This window comes from Hetaerina americana, unplaced genomic scaffold, assembly GCF_022747635.1.
Source record: "Hetaerina americana unplaced genomic scaffold, ioHetAmer1.1.p SCAF_5, whole genome shotgun sequence".
NCBI lineage: Eukaryota > Metazoa > Arthropoda > Insecta > Odonata > Calopterygidae > Hetaerina > Hetaerina americana.
This window is the reverse complement of record NW_027287095.1, coordinates 72635206-72654051: the sequence shown is the minus strand read 5'-3', so window position 1 is coordinate 72654051 and position 18846 is coordinate 72635206. Positions and strand designations below refer to the sequence as shown.

Sequence of the window (18846 nt, the reverse complement as noted above, 5' to 3'; positions counted from 1 at the left end):
GGAAACGTTAAAATTTATGAACAGAATAATGCATATATCCTCGATATATGTTTGGAAATATTTTACCCACAAACATTAACATACGTATCAAATGAAGTTAATACAATCCATGCATTTGAAACTAGTAAAATTCGTAATTACATTTTGTATCTCATCACTTAGCAAGAGATGATATAAGAGTATGTCTAGCGCCGACAATAGCCACGCTTCGGTGTCACAACTTCGATGCATCCCGACGATTTGACGTCTAAACTACGTCATTATAGCCGTTAAAACGATTTGAAGTCCTTCCCAATCCTGTTTCACAATTGCAGTAAAACAATTTTTGCTCCAGCGTCAAAATTTTACATGTAGGAATTCTGTGTTTTTCCCCCTCGAATTTCCGGCGCAGCGTCCTGGAACCCACGCGTTCTCTCAACCCCCTTCGTCCTCTCTCAAACTCTCCCGCCTCCTCATAGCATAACATTTGGAAAGTGCGCGCACCTATTCCGGTCGCATTTACTTCGGAGGAGGAGGAGGGGGAATAAGGGCGGCGAAGGGCGCATGTATGTATATTATCGTGGTACTTTGGTAAAAATGTTTCGTCCCACTTGGAAGTCTTTCCCCATCCCATCCTGCCTACTCCTATCACTGTACGCCGCCATCTTACTTCCCCTCCCCAACCGAAAGGCCGCCAGGGACTTGCCAAGAGTCGCAGGTGCCCCAATCTTCTGGCAAGATTTCTTGGGAAATTCCCCCCCTCGTTTCATTACGAAATGTTGTGGGTCACGGCCGAGCTTCCTCCAGGCCCAGTGTAAAAAGGATCGATCCTCTAGACATGTGTCAGTGCTAAACCTTGTGGCCTCCTACCCACATGCATATATTTAGTGTTGTGTTTTCTAAAGAATATCACTTGCACCTGCGAAGGGGAGAATTATTAATGGTAACTGATATCTGTGGTGTTGATCACCAGCAACCACGGTTATCAAACCGAATGTTGGTTTGGCAGGGCTCACTTACGACTAAGCCCAACGGCGTGTGAAATTCACACGGTAGCAGGAGATGGGGAGCCAGTTCCTTTCCCTGTGTCACCTGTGGTCTCACAAGGAAACATAAATCCCAAAAATTACAAGGAGTGGGTGAACTTAGGGGCCTTCCGGAATCGAACCCTAGCCCTCCACTAGTTAAGGCCGGACGCTCTATCCACCAACTGGATTTACAAGCTTCAAAATAATAGTATTTTTATGCAAACACATAGATACATGTAAAATGTGTCACTTGGTTGGCATGACGTGAGATTCCTTAAATACTGATGGAATTAAAGGTGGATTTCTCATTTCTGAGTAATTTGAGACTGAAAAAAAATGAGGATTAGACGCGTAGCAATAAATAATATTATTAACTCAATGTGACCTGCCATTACGAATATACTACAATTTCATGTTTTAAAAAAATCCAATCATTCACATTTTCACCTGAAAACGATAATCATTGCTTGGCCCTTGGTATGCTCCACACTGGGATAAACCGACCCTGGCCACCATCCATCCCCACGTGACGCCAGGAAATTATTCACATCCGCGTGAAACTAGCAATGTGGCCAGCCATTCATTCACTGGGTCCGCCTTTGATATGTGCGCCGTCTCCAATTATAATTTCCCTAGTCGACGCACTCGCGTTTAAAACATTGCGAGTTGTGTGCTGCAGGATCGCGCTCGGAATTTTCACGATGCCGACCAAGAGGGCGTGAGTTTCATGTATCGGTCAATAGCATTTGATAAGTTGATTTTTCGAGATTTTAAGCTTGGCTGTTTCTTGAATGAATTGTATTATAGGGCCGAAATCTTCACCCAATGAGCGCACGACCCCATTAATGCGGTTCTTTGATTATTACATTGTTGTGGTCGGCGTGATATGTTGTTGAGACAGCTGAGACATTCATTGGTAAGACAATGAAGATTCTCTTTGTTTTACTATTCGAATTTGCCATGTTGTTGAGATATAAATTGAAATGTCGATTAATTGGACCGTTTCTGGCTAAGGTTTTCCATGTGACAATCGAGGTTGATACTAGAAATTCGAAGTAAGAGTTACGAAATTGATTACTCACTAAATCATGTGACAAGATTGGAACGATTCGATGGAAACTCGAACAACCCCTTTCGCTCTATTACCAGAAGCCCCTCAAACCGTAGCGGCAGAATTAAGCAATCAATTTGCTTTGATTTTCCCGTAGAATGGGTTCCGTTGCCATCATTGCTTTTTAACTGCGAGTAATCTTAGATTGTTGTTGCAGTTCAATCAGGACGCACGCGTCGGGACTTGCCGGCCTCTGTCAACGCTGCTTCCTCCTCCTCACTAAGTACTTTGTTGACGTACGCGTGTATTGGGCAAACATGGCGACTGCCCCGATTCTTATCCCTCTTGTTTACAGTTACCTATTTGCTTGAATTGCGACACCCCTTGCTTTCGGCTTTCTGAAGTTGAATCGAGTCCGAAGATATTCACTCCCCACCCCGAGGCGTGTGTTGTTTTCATGATCAAGAAAAGGCGTCCTTAGGCTCCGCTTCTCGCATCTCAAGCCCTCCCATCCCTCCTCAGCAAGGGTCAAACAAGTGATCTCTGCTTGTTGGTTGAGTACGACTCCCAAATAATTTTCCGAAAAGTTATCCTGCCGATATCGTCGGATCTGAGAATATTTCGTAGGTTACCAAGTGAATAAGTGAAGCTCTTCTATCGAGTATAAACATCCACCCACGCGCACGAACTGTTCTCTGCCGAGTAAATGTTGTCGAACATGGCGCAAACTTACATAAAAGCATCTTCGCTTGGCTCAGGCGTGTGCTCACAGATCGATGGATTTCCTTACCAATCAAGAACACCTCTCCATTAGAGATTAAAGGTGGTAGACGTAATTATAGAGTAGAATCTGAAATATGAGAGCATTCTCATGAAATCATGTCATGTCTGGATTTTAATTAGTGATTATTAATTTTCGTATTGCTGTTGTAATATTCGCGATTTTTCCGTTCTTCATCATCATAGTATGTCATTCCGAAGATTGATTTGAATACACTTACTGTAATTCATCCCAGTGCACTTAAATTAAAAACCTTGAAAAATGGAAAACTAAACCATTTCAAATCATCAAGGAAACAGGATTTGGTCCTGTTGAAAAAAATTTCCTCCCCCCCCCCCCCCCTCTCTACCAGTGGATCAGCAATAAATTTCAGTTCACTTATGATGCAAAATGAATCCTCAGCCAGCACGAAAAAAAATAAAATTATAGATTTGTGCCTCCATGCATCCAGTTTGTCATCATGACTTGTATTCTTCCACCGCATGACAAAGACTCTTGCCTTAAAAATCGACTTTTACCTCGGGCCTCATCCAAAGTTTAATGAGCAAAGTGCTTGGGAACATATCTTCAATTTTATCAAGCACATTTGAATCCTTAAATTCAGTAGTAAAGTTCTAAGATAACACCATAGCAAAATGGTACACAAATTATTTGCCTCGATTATGAAGTATATGTACTTCCCTGAGTGACAGTGGTAGTCTAATGCTAGGGTGCATCATCAACCCTTGCAGTAAGGTTGGATTTGGGGACTGCATTTGGCATATTAAGAGTTTTTATTCTTATGTCCTTTGGACTAAAAGGTGATATTTTTAGGATTTAAAAGAAATTGTTCATGGAAAATATTAACAATGATAAAATGTCTACTTTTTTAAATGAAAATTTGTTGCTTTTTGGACCAAGTCCGTTCATTCTATGGCATCTGTTTGAAAGTCTGAGGAGACCTTAAAATAATAATATGTGGCTGCCTCTGATTTTAATAATTTGAAGTGATATGATAAACCTTCATTTTGTTCCATTTTTTTTAATTTATGCAAATGACAGTTGCCATGGCCAAATGCATTAAGTTGTCTTTTATTCTGGTCATTGAGGAGACCCTGTTAATCTGATATATTTTCGGCACTATTTCGGGCCTCTCTCAATATAATTCATTTTAATAATGTTTTTTCTCTTCCATCCTTGGCCTAAAGTATGTATCATACTAATTTGATTACCTTATTGGTTTTAGCTTCATTTTGCTCACAAATCCTGATTGGTTGGTATCACTCTCTCAACTAAAATCTCTTAAAACATCTGTCCATGTACAACCAGCTTAAGGATAACCATCTTATGACAGTAAGAAACAATTGCTAGAGTGAGTGTGTTGAACTGCCAGTGGACATTAAATTAATAGCATCCTATGAAGCTGTATTCAGAGGAAATTCACGTAGTTTGTGTATCTTAGTTTTTGTATATCCAGAAATATGTAAAAGAGTTACATGATTCTTACTCACAGATGTATTATTTTATGCTTGTATTAATTTTGGTACAGCTGCTGTAGCTGTAATGTTTTAGATAATTCAAATCTTTGGCCTTTAGTAATTCTCTCTGAATATTAGAAAATGAAAAGTTCTTCTGAATTTTAATTTCTCATTGAAGCATGTCAAGAGGTCGCAGAAAGAACAAGATTGTGGCTTTGCACTACTTTTTAAAAAATATTTTAAAACAAGTGGACAAATCACATTTTATCAACATTAATGGTATTAATGATGAATGGAATACATTACAATACTGAGCCTTAAAATGAAAGATCTAGAAGTTGCATCATTTAATTATTATGCATCGCAGTTCTAGCTGTAACTCATGGCATCATGGAGCTTTACAAATATTAATAAGAAAAGTAACATAGGGTAACAGATGAAAACCATATCTCATGCAAGTTAATTTGTATTAGTACATATATTAGCCATTAATATATATTAGTATAATAGCTATTGGTCATGATTGATGATGAATATGTGCAGGTAATCCATGTATTGAATATGCTTCTTATTGTGTATGTCAGTAATTATTATTTGGCATTCATCTTAAGAGTTCAATCAGTTGGATAAGGTGTTGTTATGCGCTGAATGTAAATTCTCTCAATTCTAAATTTCGGTTCCAAAATTATTACTATAATGAACAACATCTATTTCTTACTGGAACAATATTAATTCACACTCAGTTTATCAGTTCCCTCAAATTCCACATATGAAATCATCAGCATGAACCTGCTTAAAACACACTTTTAAACTTGGGTGCAGTTTATTCTGAATTGCCTCCTCAATCCAGAATAATCATTTTCCTCTGTGCTCTTTTCCTAGCAGGTTGTCATGCAAATGTGTGTATCAACTTAATGTGATAATGTGTATCTTAAAAGTCATCTGGATTAAATTATAACAGAGTATCTTTTTCTTTGCAGGATTTTTGTCAACAGAAGCTTGCATTTAGAGAACATCAAGTTTTATGGATTTGATATGGACTATACATTGGCTGGTAAATATATTCCTATTATTATTATAGGTTTCATCATTCAGTATAAATTTGAGTTTTCAGAGAACTAGAATTAGTTTTCTGGTGTTACTTTGGTGTGTGGACTAGCTAGAAATGTACTCAACAGAAAGCTACTCCATACATTGCGTACTTGGTTTTATGCCATGATTTTATGAACTCCTGCTTTTAAAGAATCGTCATATTTAAGATAATATATCAAAATCAACGGGTCGCGGTGGTCCAGGGGTTAGAGCGATGGACTACTGACCAGAGGGTCCCGGGTTAGATCCCCGGGCAAGGCACTCAGGGCACCTGCAGCTCCACCCAAGCTATGTGATTTTTCGGGTACTAGGTCTTCCTGTGAAACTATAACCGGCTCAGGGGAAGGAACGGGCCCCCTACCCAGATGTGTGAATTTCACACGCCATCGGGCTTAGTACTGGGTGAACTCTGCCATCACCTACCAAACCGACCTTTGGGTTGATTACTGTGTTTATGGTGTTTTTTATGTCAAAATCATTCATCAGGTAGGAGATTTTGAGGCAGTGGAAGATAATCTCCCTGTTGCTGCTAGCAATAGCATGAAGTTGAGGAGAAGCTTTCAATGGCACATGATTCCTGTTAATGTCACTTTAAATCTTGAGGGAGAAATTAATTTATTTTTTATAGTGGCAGTGACATCCTTATGAACTTTTAACAGGAACATATCTTATTTCTGTAAGATCAACATTCACTCTTTATCTGGCATTCCATACTCCAGAAAGATTCAATGTTGGTCAATTTTATTGAAAATGCAAATCATTTAAGGATACGAGGTCAGGATTTCAATAATTGTCCTTAAGGGTCCACTTTGGTAGTTGCCTACTCACCCTTCTGTAAAATGATCTGTATAAGATTGGGATCATGAGAAAAGTTAAAAAATTTGCAGGAAAACCCGTAAAAATTGGGAAAAATAAGTTGGGAGAGAAATTATTAAAAAAGGACTCATGAATGCTCACTTATCATTATGGACAGCATATTAACTAAAATGGCATTTTCATTCAAAAATCTTTGTATAATTTAATATTAAAATGTGATCTGGTAGTTCAACATATTTGTTGGTGTAAAATTGTGCTTGTTATGAATGTATTAAGATAGCTCTTATCTTTGTTCATATTTTCAGAATACAAATCGCCACAGTATGAAACCCTTGGTTTCAATCTCCTCAAAGAGAGATTAGTTTCCTTAGGTTATCCCAGTGAAATTCTCGAGTTTGAATATGACCCTTCATTTCCTGTAAGGTATGTACTAATATTTTGATAATGTAAATTCTTCCGCTATTTGCCAACTCTTATGATTGAGTTATCGTTTTAGTCTCAAATTAATTCAACATTTTTATTCTGTCACAGAGGCCTTTGGTTTGACTCCATGTATGGAAATCTCCTCAAAGTTGATGCCTATGGCAACATATTAATATGCGTCCATGGATTTGAATTTTTAAAACAGTGAGTATTTTTTATTATTACTTCAATAATTTTTGTTCCATTTAAAAGAATCAAAATATTTAAACTTATTATGAACTGTATAATGCTGTAATAAATTCAAAGTATGCGATATGAAAGTTACTTCTAAAGGGAAAACGATAATTTAAAATATAATTACTAATCAGGTATTTATGAAGCAATTTCAAAGTACATTTTTCTTTTTTATTATTAATATTGGTAGTCTGTCGGTCAAGGCAATTCCAAATTTGTACTAAGTGAAAATTGTTCACTTATTATCATGAACAAAATTTTTACTAGTGCATGTATATTTACTCCTGCATACCTAAATATGAAATTGGTTTCAGATTTCAAATCCCGTGAAAGAAATTCATGGAAAATTTTTGTCTTGGCATATTTTTTGATTTTTTCATGCTGTAGAAAATAATGTTTTCTAATTATCTCTTTAAAAAATTGTGTGACCCAAAGCTTGATAATGAAAGGGAAACAGTTTATTTTCATAGGGATCGAAATGTATTTAATATTTCAGAAATCAATATACCCAATTGCCAACCATTTCCTGATCCCTCTGGGTCCATGTCTATAAAATAGGAAAAGTAGCATCATATTTGTCAACGAGTTAACATAATTCGATATATGTAGTTGGCAAAGTTGAGAAAAGCTGATATGGGAAATGTTGAGAGGTAGCAAGGCTTTAGAAGACCATGAAAGGAGGCTGACCATGATAGGGTTAAGCTGGGAAGATGAAGGAAGAGAAGTGGATTTTCAGATCACTTGAAGGGAGGTGGGAAAAAGAAACAAAGAAAGAAAACACTGTTAGGAAATCATGTTAATGCAATGTAATGTTAACATTAAAGGTGTTTGGGACACTGCGAAACTTACCTTCAATGGGTGGATTTTATTTTATGACACCAAAGCATTCCTGGACATGCAATCATTCAAGAAACTAATTTAGATAAAATGATAAAAACCAGTGAGATGAGTCTACCATTGCATATTTTACATTTATTATTTCCTTTGTAAATAATGACCAATTCTGCAATATGTTCTGCTTGACTGGAAATGCTTAACATTTCTTCAATGAGTTGAAGATTATTTGATTTTATACTGATAGACAATTGTGGTAGACACAAGATTCATGTAGAAATTAATATTCTTCTTCTATATTAGCTAAGTATATTTTCCACATTTTTTATTTGTACTATTATTAGATATACTATATACCCCAACTTTTCAGTATATTTGCCACTACTGTTTACATATCTGTCTTATCTCATGACCAACTTTTCAATACCTTCAACATTGACCTCTAGCACCAGGTCTTTCAACTGTCCTGTCTCAACTTGCCATGACTGTTCCTTGCCATTCTTCTAGTAACCATTTCAGTTCTATGAAAGGGTGGTAGACTTATGGATGTAAGTCCAAACTATGCCAGGATGGTCTAGAATCTTAAGTTAGAATTCTCAAAAGCAGGTTTTTTTCCACCTCCCGAGTTACATATAGATGAGTAGGTGAAATAGTTAAGTAGAGAGAAACAAAATTCTGATGCTTATTTTAGATGTTCATAATCAAGCATCTGTAGTGTTTAGCTATGCATCTGTATTGATAGCTGCATCTTGAGGCATGAAGTGAGCCTGCAAGTGAGACATTTTTGGTCCATAAATACTTAAGCCAGGGACTTCTTGTTGTATGCATGGACTTAATGTGGTTATGATGGGGAATTCAGTTTATGCCTGTGGAATTTTATTTTAAGTTTGTAATTTTTGACCTATGATTCATCTCACGTAAAACTGTGATCCAGAAATTCATTGCCTTTTTGTTTATGATGACTCAAAGACTTGAATACTGCACCCATACTGTCCCTACCATACTCATCCATCATTCATAAATGTCCAACTTGTCCTGTAACTATGGTGTTTCATAACTACTCTACAATGCAGTGTTTGAAAAAATCCTGGGAAATGTTAATGGAGTCCAATCAAATTAAATTCATTTTCAAGCATGAAGCCATCAATCTTTGACATGTGCTAAGAGGCCTCATTGATGATGGATGGGCGACCATTGCATTGTTCTTAGTGTACATTTTTTCTCCTAAAATTAACCCTCCAAACCCAACGTCTACCTGATGGTTCAATAGTAACTACATCGCAGTAAACCGTTATAGTTTGTTGGTGAATTCCTTTTGGGTGAACGTTTTCAGCATTTAGAAAAGAAAAAACAGAACACAACTAGTATGCGACAGGATTGTCAATTTTCATTGCCATTTCAAACCAGCCAAAAGTGAACAAACACAGAATAATCGGATATGTTATCGTGAGTCAAGCCAGCATCTGACTGAAGATGGATAACCTTGCCCTTGTGGCTTATTCCGGCCCTTGTGGACCCATGAGCAAATGGGTATTTTAACTTTCTAGATGACCCTAGTAGTTACGGTTGCGTGATGTTGATTTAATTGTTGGTTGGATCAGGGGATATTTATGCACATGAATGTTTTCATTACATTTGAGTGTTTTTGGATTGGATTTAATTGTCATTGGGGAAAATTTGATGATTTTGTTTTGTGAGTAGTGCTCAATTAAAGTATGCAAAATGAAGGAAGTGTAGTTGGCTTTTTCGACACTTGTGTCATTTTGTTAATCTTTTTGGCATGTGTCAAATGTAAGTGGAAATATGATTTACGAAAGTATATATATATATATGTATATGTTTGCATTAAAGTTATATTGTATCATTTTTTTACTTGCAGTTCACAAGTGTACGAGTTGTACCCCAACAAATTCCAGCAACTGGATGAATCAAGGGTGTATGTACTCAACACCTTGTTCAACCTTCCAGAGACCTACCTTTTGGCATGCCTCATAGACTTTTTTACAAATTGTCCGCAGTATACAAGGTGAGCTCGTGTTTAATGAAATTGATAAAAGCTTATGGTGGAACTTATATAGTTCACTGGAAGTAGGAAGAGCACTTAAATTTGCACAATCACTTATCAATCATTCTTCTTCTCTACTGCAAACGCAGTGGTGAAGTATGATATTCGTAATTTTTCAGATATCTATGAGTATGTAGAAAACAAGGAACTCTTGTGTGGAATATCTCTCTTCATTGTTGCATGTTATTTCATCCCTTTATTTTTTTTCTCTTTTCAGGGAGAAAACTGGTGTGAAAGGGGGCGACCTCTTTATGTCATTTAGATCTATATTCCAAGATGTCAGAAATGCAGTGGACTGGGTCCACATTCATGTATGTATTATTTATTGTTTTGAAGTTTGAACTAGTCTTTATGCAATGCTCTATTGACCCAGAATTAAGGTGGCAAATTTTTAATTATAGCAACTTTAAATTTTGGTGTTAAACAAATTTATATATCAATGTTGTAACAAATTAATATACCAAGAGTGTATCAAAGATTATTTAGATGAAATACAAACTTGAAAGGAAGCACACCACGGAAAATGTTTCCTTGGATTCCCATGCTTACCATGTGTGACGTAAGCATGCTATTACATGCAATGTGCATAGTTACTTTGATAAACACCATCGCAAATAATATTCACTCATTTGAAGCTTTGCGATATACCATTATAATGTATTACTGGAAAATGGGTGATCTAAAGAGCAATCTTGCAAAGCACCTTTTAAAATGTGATAATACCATTGACTGTAATGGGAAAATTTTACACTTGTTAAGCAACTGTTGTGGGTTTCATGTTTTGGAGCTCCTGGAAATTTTGAAAATGATTTGTGACCGTGAAGTGACCCTTTTCAATGAATCTTTGAATCCTGCCTTTCCTGCCATCCTCGCAGCAGCCACAGGATGAAACCCTCCTCTCATAATACCTCCTCTCCTCTTCAACCATATAATTTTCATCCCCTTCTTGCCGAATATTTAAGAGAGTACAATATACTCTGGATTATCTTGTGTTGATTTAACCATTTAGCAGATTATCTGTGTTATTCTTTTTCTCAACTTCTTAATATTGTAATCAAAATTACAATCATAAATATAATCATATGCTTTAAAACTCGGATGTACTTCTGAAAAAATTGTAAGTTGGAAATACTTCGGCTTTTTTAATTGTTGAAGTTTTGATCTCAAAATCAAAAGTTGTCAGTAACATTTCATGTTTAGATTTAAACATTTTTGTACAGCTTGCACTTTCCCATGATCGGTTTCCTTGCATTTATGGTTTTACTATGCAGCGAATTAGTCATCTTCTCCACACTGCAGTATTTTCATTGATGTGATATAATGTATATGAGTCCGGTTCAGCTGTCCTCTGTCCATATTTTTCCTTTGCCAATCGCTTTTCTTTTCCTGGTATGTTATGGATTAGTTATCTGCGGAAAATCCATTCTGCTATTCACTTGATGATAGTCCTGTGTTTTTGTAAAACTCTAATTCCATTTTGTAAAAAAGGCTGAGTAATTGAAAAAACATACTTTCCATTGCCATATAAACTCTGAATTAATAACTAGGAATGTTAAAAGAGTATTCATTTGATTCCTTATCGCAGTTGCTTGTTGTTTAAAACCTTATTTGATTAGTACAAATTGAATCCATTTTATATCGCAACTATCGAGAAAAAATGAAAGGTAAACTCCTAAAGCCATGATAAGTTTGCTATTTCAAGAGGCCATAGAGCTCAAGTTCCCTTGATTTTGCAATCATATGTTCTGAATGTTTTGGTTATTCATGTTTTTTTATTATCCTTGTGTCATCATGCTTACATTACCGTGGATAATCGAGAGTTTACTGAAGATGTTTCCATGTCTCACCCAATGATGATGCTGACACTTTGAAACACCAGAAGTGTGCAACTCTTTTCTGGTAGTTTGTGAAGGTTTTTTCCAGCAGTATATTAATACCCCTTTAATTTGTAGAGAATTTTTGACATTTGCAACCTTTCTTGGTAATTTATGGCTGCCATGTGCACATTTCTTTGCAGGGAGACCTGAAGGCCAAAACCATCGAGGGCTTGAATGAGTATGTCAAGAAAGACCCTAGGCTTCCAATGTTCTTGAACAGAATAAGAGAGAGTGGGGCCAAAGTATTTTTACTCACCAATAGCGAGTATTTATTTACTGACAAGATCATGACCTATCTTTTTGATTTCCCTCACGGAGCACGGGTAAGTTTTCACCCTTTATGATAATCTATCTCTCTGCTAAAACCTTGATTGCCCGTGACATTGAAATATTTTGGTTTTGTTGACGAGGGGTTTAATTATAAAAAATTTATGGTAATTTCCTCTTGTTTTAATTGAACAGTCCAACTCTGCAGAGTGGGTAAGTTGTGACTTGCATTGTAATGGCAAATTTTTGTGGCACATTTAATAATGGCTCGCGAACTGAGCTGCTTTGAAAGTCATGGTGGTAGAGTTTGGTCATTTTTTGCTTGCCAAATACATACGTTTTGCCTGATGAGTATGTAGTTAAATGAGTGAAAAACCTTATGTACTTAAAAGGGGCACAGGAAGAAATAGGAAAGGGGTTAAACCGGAGAATTTTGTACTAGCTGTGGAAGAATGTGTGTTGAATTAGGTTATTCAGTTTCGTTAAGTGAAAAGATGATTTATAAGTTGAGTTTGGGAAAGTGTGTGTGAATAATGAGGTATTCTCAATGACATAATTAATATAAGAAGTAATGGCAAACATGCACAAATGACAGCTTTAAATTAATACTGCTGCATTGCCATCCTTTCCATTTGGAATGATTTTTTTTTAAATTGTTGTGACAACTGACCAGAACTTATTGCCCTGGTGACATTGCTAGACTAGTAAACATGGAGGATGAAGGAAGAGCTAAGCTGAAAGCTTATGGCCGGCATGGTACTAGTTGCCAAGAAGACAACGAACAAAAAAAACATTCTGGAGGCTAGGTCATAGTAATATTAAGTCTTCGATGGGTACTTGAATTTTCAAATAGATTAGAATTGAATATCGATGACAAAAAGTGATTTTAAAATGGCTTAATGTTTGTGCTTTCAAATGAATGTAATGCAGATTCTCAGCAAAGTATGTCAAGATAGCAAATAAGTTGGCATAATGCCTCTCAATTCACACTCTGTATTTTTTCTTTGTATTTTAAGCAATATTCTTAGCCGGATTGATCCAAACAAGATTCAGTGTTAAATGCAATGCACTTAAAAAGTTATTTCTCCTGCTAATGTAATAATGACCTGAATTTGATCTTTGACATATTAATTTATTCAGAATGAGAAATAATAAAACAATGATTGGTATTTATGTAAGCCTTGGAGGTGGTTCAGAATAGTAACTGGAGGCTAGAAATTAGTTTTGGATTTGAAAATTGGTGAATAATAGATAAAGCCTTTTAATGAAGTTGCAGGAAAAGAATGACATTATGTAGACTTGTGAGAATTTCTTTAGTGTTGTGTTTTGGAGATGCTTGCATTTGGTCAAGCCGAGGGGAGACATCCCTGTGTGGTTGTAAATACTAGGGTAGTCTGAAAAGTTTAAGACCGAGCAAATGAGATTTTTTTTCTTCAAACTTATTTTTATTTTTCATCGTAGTCTCCTTTATAGTTGATGCACTTTTTTCAGCAATGCGCTGAACTTTTTCAATCCTTCCAAATAGTAATTGATGGCTTTCTCTGAAAAATAGGCATTTACATATTCGAATATCTCCTCATTCAATGAAAATTACTGTTCTCCAAGCAAAACTTTCAGCTTAGGAAATGGGAAAAAGTCAATGGATGCCAGATCTGGAGAATACGATCTGTGGTCAACCATTTCGAATTGCAATTTGTGAATTTTAGCCATGGTGATCCCCAAAGTGTGAGGAAGAGTCTTCTCCTGATGGAAAAGTACCTCATCAAATGCTATCCAATTAATGGTGCGTAATACTCGGTCGTTATTGTTTTATCTTTTTGAAGGTAATTGATGATCACAATGCCCTCACTATACCGAAAAAATTCATCATCTCCTTCCGGCTGATGGAACTGTCTTTGTCTTTTTTGGAGCAGGTTCCCCTTCACCGTTTTGAGTGTTCGTTCATCTCAGGAGTGTATTGGCGGATCAATGTTTGATCTGCAGTTATGAACTGATGCAAAAAATGTGACTTATTAAACCACTCCAACAGGGTCTTCAGGAATGTTCATTCGAATGAGTTTTTGGGCAAAAATGATGAAACGTGGCACCCAATGTGTGAATTGCTTGTGCATGTCCAATACTTCAAGCAATATACACATGACTAATGCAATCTTTCGATATGCCCATAGCTTCTGCTATCTCTCTCTTAACTTTAATTCGACTATCATCCAGTACCATTAGGTGAACTTTTTCGATGTTATTTGTGGTTGTCACAGTTTTTGGCTGTATCGAACACTCACCATTAGCCAAGCTTGTCCGGCCACATTTAAATTCAGCTCTTGAAAATTTAACATTTGTAAATGCTGCTTTGCGAGTCTCTGTACACTGGCTGAAATGGCTTAAATTTTGGCAAGTTCCTTTCAATGCATGCTTGAACATATTCCCTGAACTTTGGTTGAAGAGTGCTGCTACTGTCATGTTGAGATAGGAAACTTTCCAGACAAAACTTGTAAGCAGAATTCATCATGAATTTTCATCAAAATGTGGTCATGATTGTGTATGCTGAGGTATTTAACATGATTCCTTACTCTTATCAAGCATAGTAACTCCCATTATTTAAATTGCTTCTAAATTTATTATCCCAGAGTGCTGACATTTTTTAACTAATGGGAAAGCATCAGTAATGTTTTTTCCAAATGTCGTAAATTTTCGTTATCAGTAATATCAACACCAATTTCAATTAAAGAAATATAATAAACAAAATGTTTAAGAACCTTCTTTAAGAAATAAAACTAAAATTCTTCTAACAGTCTACGGCTGCTTTGTAACTGATCTGACCTAATCAGGAAATCTTGAACAAATAATGTGCCATGCAAATGAGTGTCAAAGAACATGAGTAAATGGTTAGGTTTGAAAAAAAAATAGTTGAAGTTATTCACGTAGCCATGACAATTTTTGTGTGAGATCCATCTAAACATATGAGTGATGAATCAAACAATTTGCTCAGTAACATTTTATTTTTCTAAAATAATTAACCATAAGAGAAAAAGAAGTAGAAGATATTTGTAGGTTTCTTTAATATCAGGTGGATGTAGGCATGTGTACAATCATATCACTGATAATGTTGAAAAATCTCACCAACTATGTTAGTTAATTTGAGGGTGAAATACATCAAGGTAGAGCTATCTTTGTGCCAAGCCATGTGATCTGCTAGATCACAGATTCAGAAGAGGAGATGAGTTTTTTTTCCCTGCTAGCCATTCAATCCTAGATAATCCTGGCATCTTAAAAGATCACTGACTGTTTTAAGTGAAAAGCATCTAGAAGTGCCTAGTGGCCATTTTATTAAAGTTACTTTTAAGTCCTTACAGACAGTTCAAAAGTTTCTTTTGTTAAGTTAATCATTCTCAATTGCATTTGAAATATAAATAAACTTAAAAACTTTCATTTTAATTCAATGTGTTTATCTTTTTTTCTTTTAATTTTCATTGGAAGTATTCATGGGAAAAAAATTATCAGGACTAGTCAAATTTTGTCTTTTTACTTCATAAAAATGGGCATATGTTTTCATCCAGAAGTATTTCTGCCATATTTTGATTTTTTTCAAGAAATTCGTGAGGTATTGATTAAGAGCCATTGGTAGTCTGTGGATTCAGCTGGTAGTAGTTTATAGAAATTAATATGGAACATAATCAGAATATGTACGTGTTCTTCGAGATATTTGAGAAGGCATTCAGCAATGTGAAGTGGGCATAGTCATTGGATATATTTCAGAACATGGGATTACATTGGTAGATAGGTGACTTATTCAAAACTTATATATAAACAGAGTGCACGGGTAAGGGTAGCAGAGGGAGAATTGAATTGGCTGGGGATGATACAGGTTTGCACTTACCCTTAATAGCTGGTACATTCCAACATCTATGCTGAGGAAATGCTTACGGTAGAATAGGGACAGCTTTAGGTGGGAATAAATTTGGTGGTGAGATGTTTGCAGGCTTAATTAGGTTTGCATTTTACCACGCATTGGTAATCCAGACAGCCAATTCATTGCAGTTATTATTGAGTTCTTTATGGGAAGAGTACCTCATGTGATGAGGATTTAAGTATAAGAAAAAAAGCAATGAGATTATGAAAAAGATGGAAAGCTAAATTAAATATTAAAGTTGGATAGAATAAACTAGAGCAGGTGGAGCAGTTCATGCATTTCAGTAGTATGATAAAAATTGCATCAGCAAAAGTAGCATTTGTAGGAAGAAGGGAATTGATAATGATTAAACTGAGTTCAAGACACGAGGCATATTCAAAAAGGAAGTGCTGTTTTCTTATATAAATATTGGTGAGTCAGAACAGTTGTGTGCATGCAGCAATGTCTTATAGTGATTGTTTCAGAAGCCATGAAGTTATGGTTTTGATTCAGAAGTCGTTTGCCTGTCAGTGAATGTGGACAGCAATCTGCTCCTGCCAGTTGCGAAGTGTGTGCTGTGATACAATTTTATCATGCAAAAGGAGCATCAGCCTGAGGCTATGTAGTTCATGGACTTACAGTAGAATGATTTAGACCATGGTGTTGAGACTTAAAAATGACCAGATAAGTGTGCATGAAGAAGAGCGGAGTGACGGGCCCAGCATTCGGACAGATAAAATTGTTCAACAAGTTCTCTAAGAACTACTGCAACCTGATCGACAATTATTGCTCTGGCTGATGAATTTTCTCTTGCTAGACCACCACCACTATTTACAAGATTGTAATCTAAAGGCTGTTTCAGCACAAATTGTGTGTACGGAGGGTACTGAAAATGCATGCTTATTGACCTATGGAAAGAGCAAAGAATGTTGAGATAATGAGCATTTTTGGATTGCTAATCCCAGTCATGATTTAGCACCTAGGGACTATTTCCTAATCTTGCATATGAAACGGTGGCTTGGTGGACATAGGTTGGAAGACAACGAGGAACTCTTTGAGGACCACCTTTGTCAACTGGCTAAATTCCCAGGTGATAACCTTTTACGCTGAGGCATTATAGAAGCTGGTGCAGCATTATGAAAAGTGCTTGGAAGTGAACAGCGATTATGTAGAAAAGTGAAGTAGGTTTGTAAGAAACTAAAACCATCAATTAAACATTTTTCCAATGAATATTTTATTTTTGACCGAACAGCTCTTACCTTTCGAAAATGCCTCATTCTAAGTAAAATACTCTTGAAGACTTCAATATGCAGCCTGGTGCTTTATGGATGTGTGACGTGGTCTTTGGGGCAAGTGTATTTGGCAATCCTTTGAGATAAGGGTGTGATAACAAATTGAGAAAATAAGTTGCAGGGAGAGGAAGATAAACACTGGGTTCTTAATAGGAAGGGTGAAGAGAGTTAATACTAAAGAAGGGAGAGCAGTGAATGGAGAAAATAATGAAAGGTTGTGGGATGTTGAAGGCAGAACATTGGCTGAGTAAGGTTGAGGGAGGTAGAGAAGAGAGTTTTCTGAGAGAATGAAGGTAGGAAGAAATTTCAAGGAAATGAAGAAAGAAATACATAATGTAGGACAATGAAAGAGGAAGTTATCATGATACTCAGAAGTTAAGTAGTCATTAGGGACCTACTTTTAAATAGGTAGGATACCTTGAATGAGTTGATCGGGTCCTTGAACAGTTATGCCGCAAGAAAGTAATTTTGAGGCGACTTGCATTGCACAATAACATCCAAGGCTGAGGAAAAATTGGAGTCTGTCACCTTAAGAATAGGCAGTGAGCACCTTGACCGTCCCAAGCCTACTTACAGAGATTCAGTATGTGTTTTGTTTGATTTAAATTAAGCAATTTGTGGTGATTTTGAAGGGATCATTAGGTATATAGAATTGTTATCATTAAAGTATAGTCTCCAACATATGTATAAATATAGAAAAAGTTTACTCTCAATGATCAATAAAACATCTTACAGCTCCATTATTCCCTATATTTTTCTACATAATCTCCAATTCAGTTGATGCATTTTTGTGCATGCGGAGGCAATTAGTGTGTGGCCATGTTATACCAGAACGCCACCATGTTGTTGAGGAAATGTTTGACCTGATCTTTCAAATTGTCATCGTCACTGAAGCACCTTCCTGCTAATGCTCTTTCATCTTAGGAAACAAATGGTAGTTACTGGGTGGCAAGTCTGGACTATAGGATAGGTGTGTAATAATATCCCATGCAAACAAACTGTTGAAGTAGGGTGATGGTTTCCTTCAGTTCTGAGTCTCCTGTCTGAATTGATAGTTTCACAATGCCTGTCTGAATGCATTGTGGTCCCAGTAGTCATGGATTCAACCAACAATACCCTGTTTCCATTCCAAAACACAGTCGCCATGATTGGCAGACAGTGTTTGTTTGAATTGTTGTGGCTTGGGTGAAGAGGAATGCTCATGTAATTGCTCATTGGTCACAGGTTTGAAGTGGAACACCTGGGTTCTGTCACCTATCACTAGACATGCCACGGTGAAAGGACAAGTCCAAATCATGCCTTGATGGCGTGGCAGTGAGTTGGTGTGGCATGGAAATACTATAGCTGCCCCAATGCCTACGTAAATGTATGAATCGACCAAAATGGCAACTATGTAGAAAAATAGAGAAATGTTCAAGCTTGAAAATGATTATCAATTATTGAAAATAAATATTTCTTTCTCTTTCTTAAGAAATGAGACCTCAATTTTGGGATTACTGTCGTATTTGGATTGGCTTTTAAAAATTTCCAACTCTTCGAGCATCAGAAATGACATCATATTCAGTTGTGAAAGCCTTGTTTCTTCATTTGTACAACAGCTGTGCTTCAAATAGCCTGTATATTTGAAGCTTTGGTCCCCAGATGTCACCCCGAGGTTTATGGCTTTATAGAAGTTTTGAAAATAATATTGAATGTATCAAGAAAGGGATATAGACAGTTGCAAAAGAAACCATAGGAACCGTAAATGGGTAAAGGATAAGGAAA

General features: G+C 36.4%; 1 protein-coding gene across 5 annotated transcripts in view; it reads left to right on the top strand.

Moving 5' to 3' along the window:
* Nt5b (5' nucleotidase B) overlaps positions 1-18846 on the top strand; it is a 203909-nt gene that overhangs the window by 173351 nt on the left and 11712 nt on the right. For 4 of the 5 annotated variants that reach the window (XM_071592912.1, XM_071592910.1, XM_071592908.1 and 1 more), the window contains 7 exons: positions 5277-5350; positions 6510-6627; positions 6736-6831; positions 9575-9721; positions 9978-10071; positions 11778-11960; positions 12100-12117. In XM_071592912.1, the coding sequence (XP_071449013.1) occupies positions 5277-5350; positions 6510-6627; positions 6736-6831; positions 9575-9721; positions 9978-10071; positions 11778-11960; positions 12100-12117 (730 nt within the window). The remainder of the gene's footprint in view (positions 1-5276; positions 5351-6509; positions 6628-6735; positions 6832-9574; positions 9722-9977; positions 10072-11777; positions 11961-12099; positions 12118-18846) is intronic. The other variant, XM_071592909.1, reaches the window with a different exon arrangement.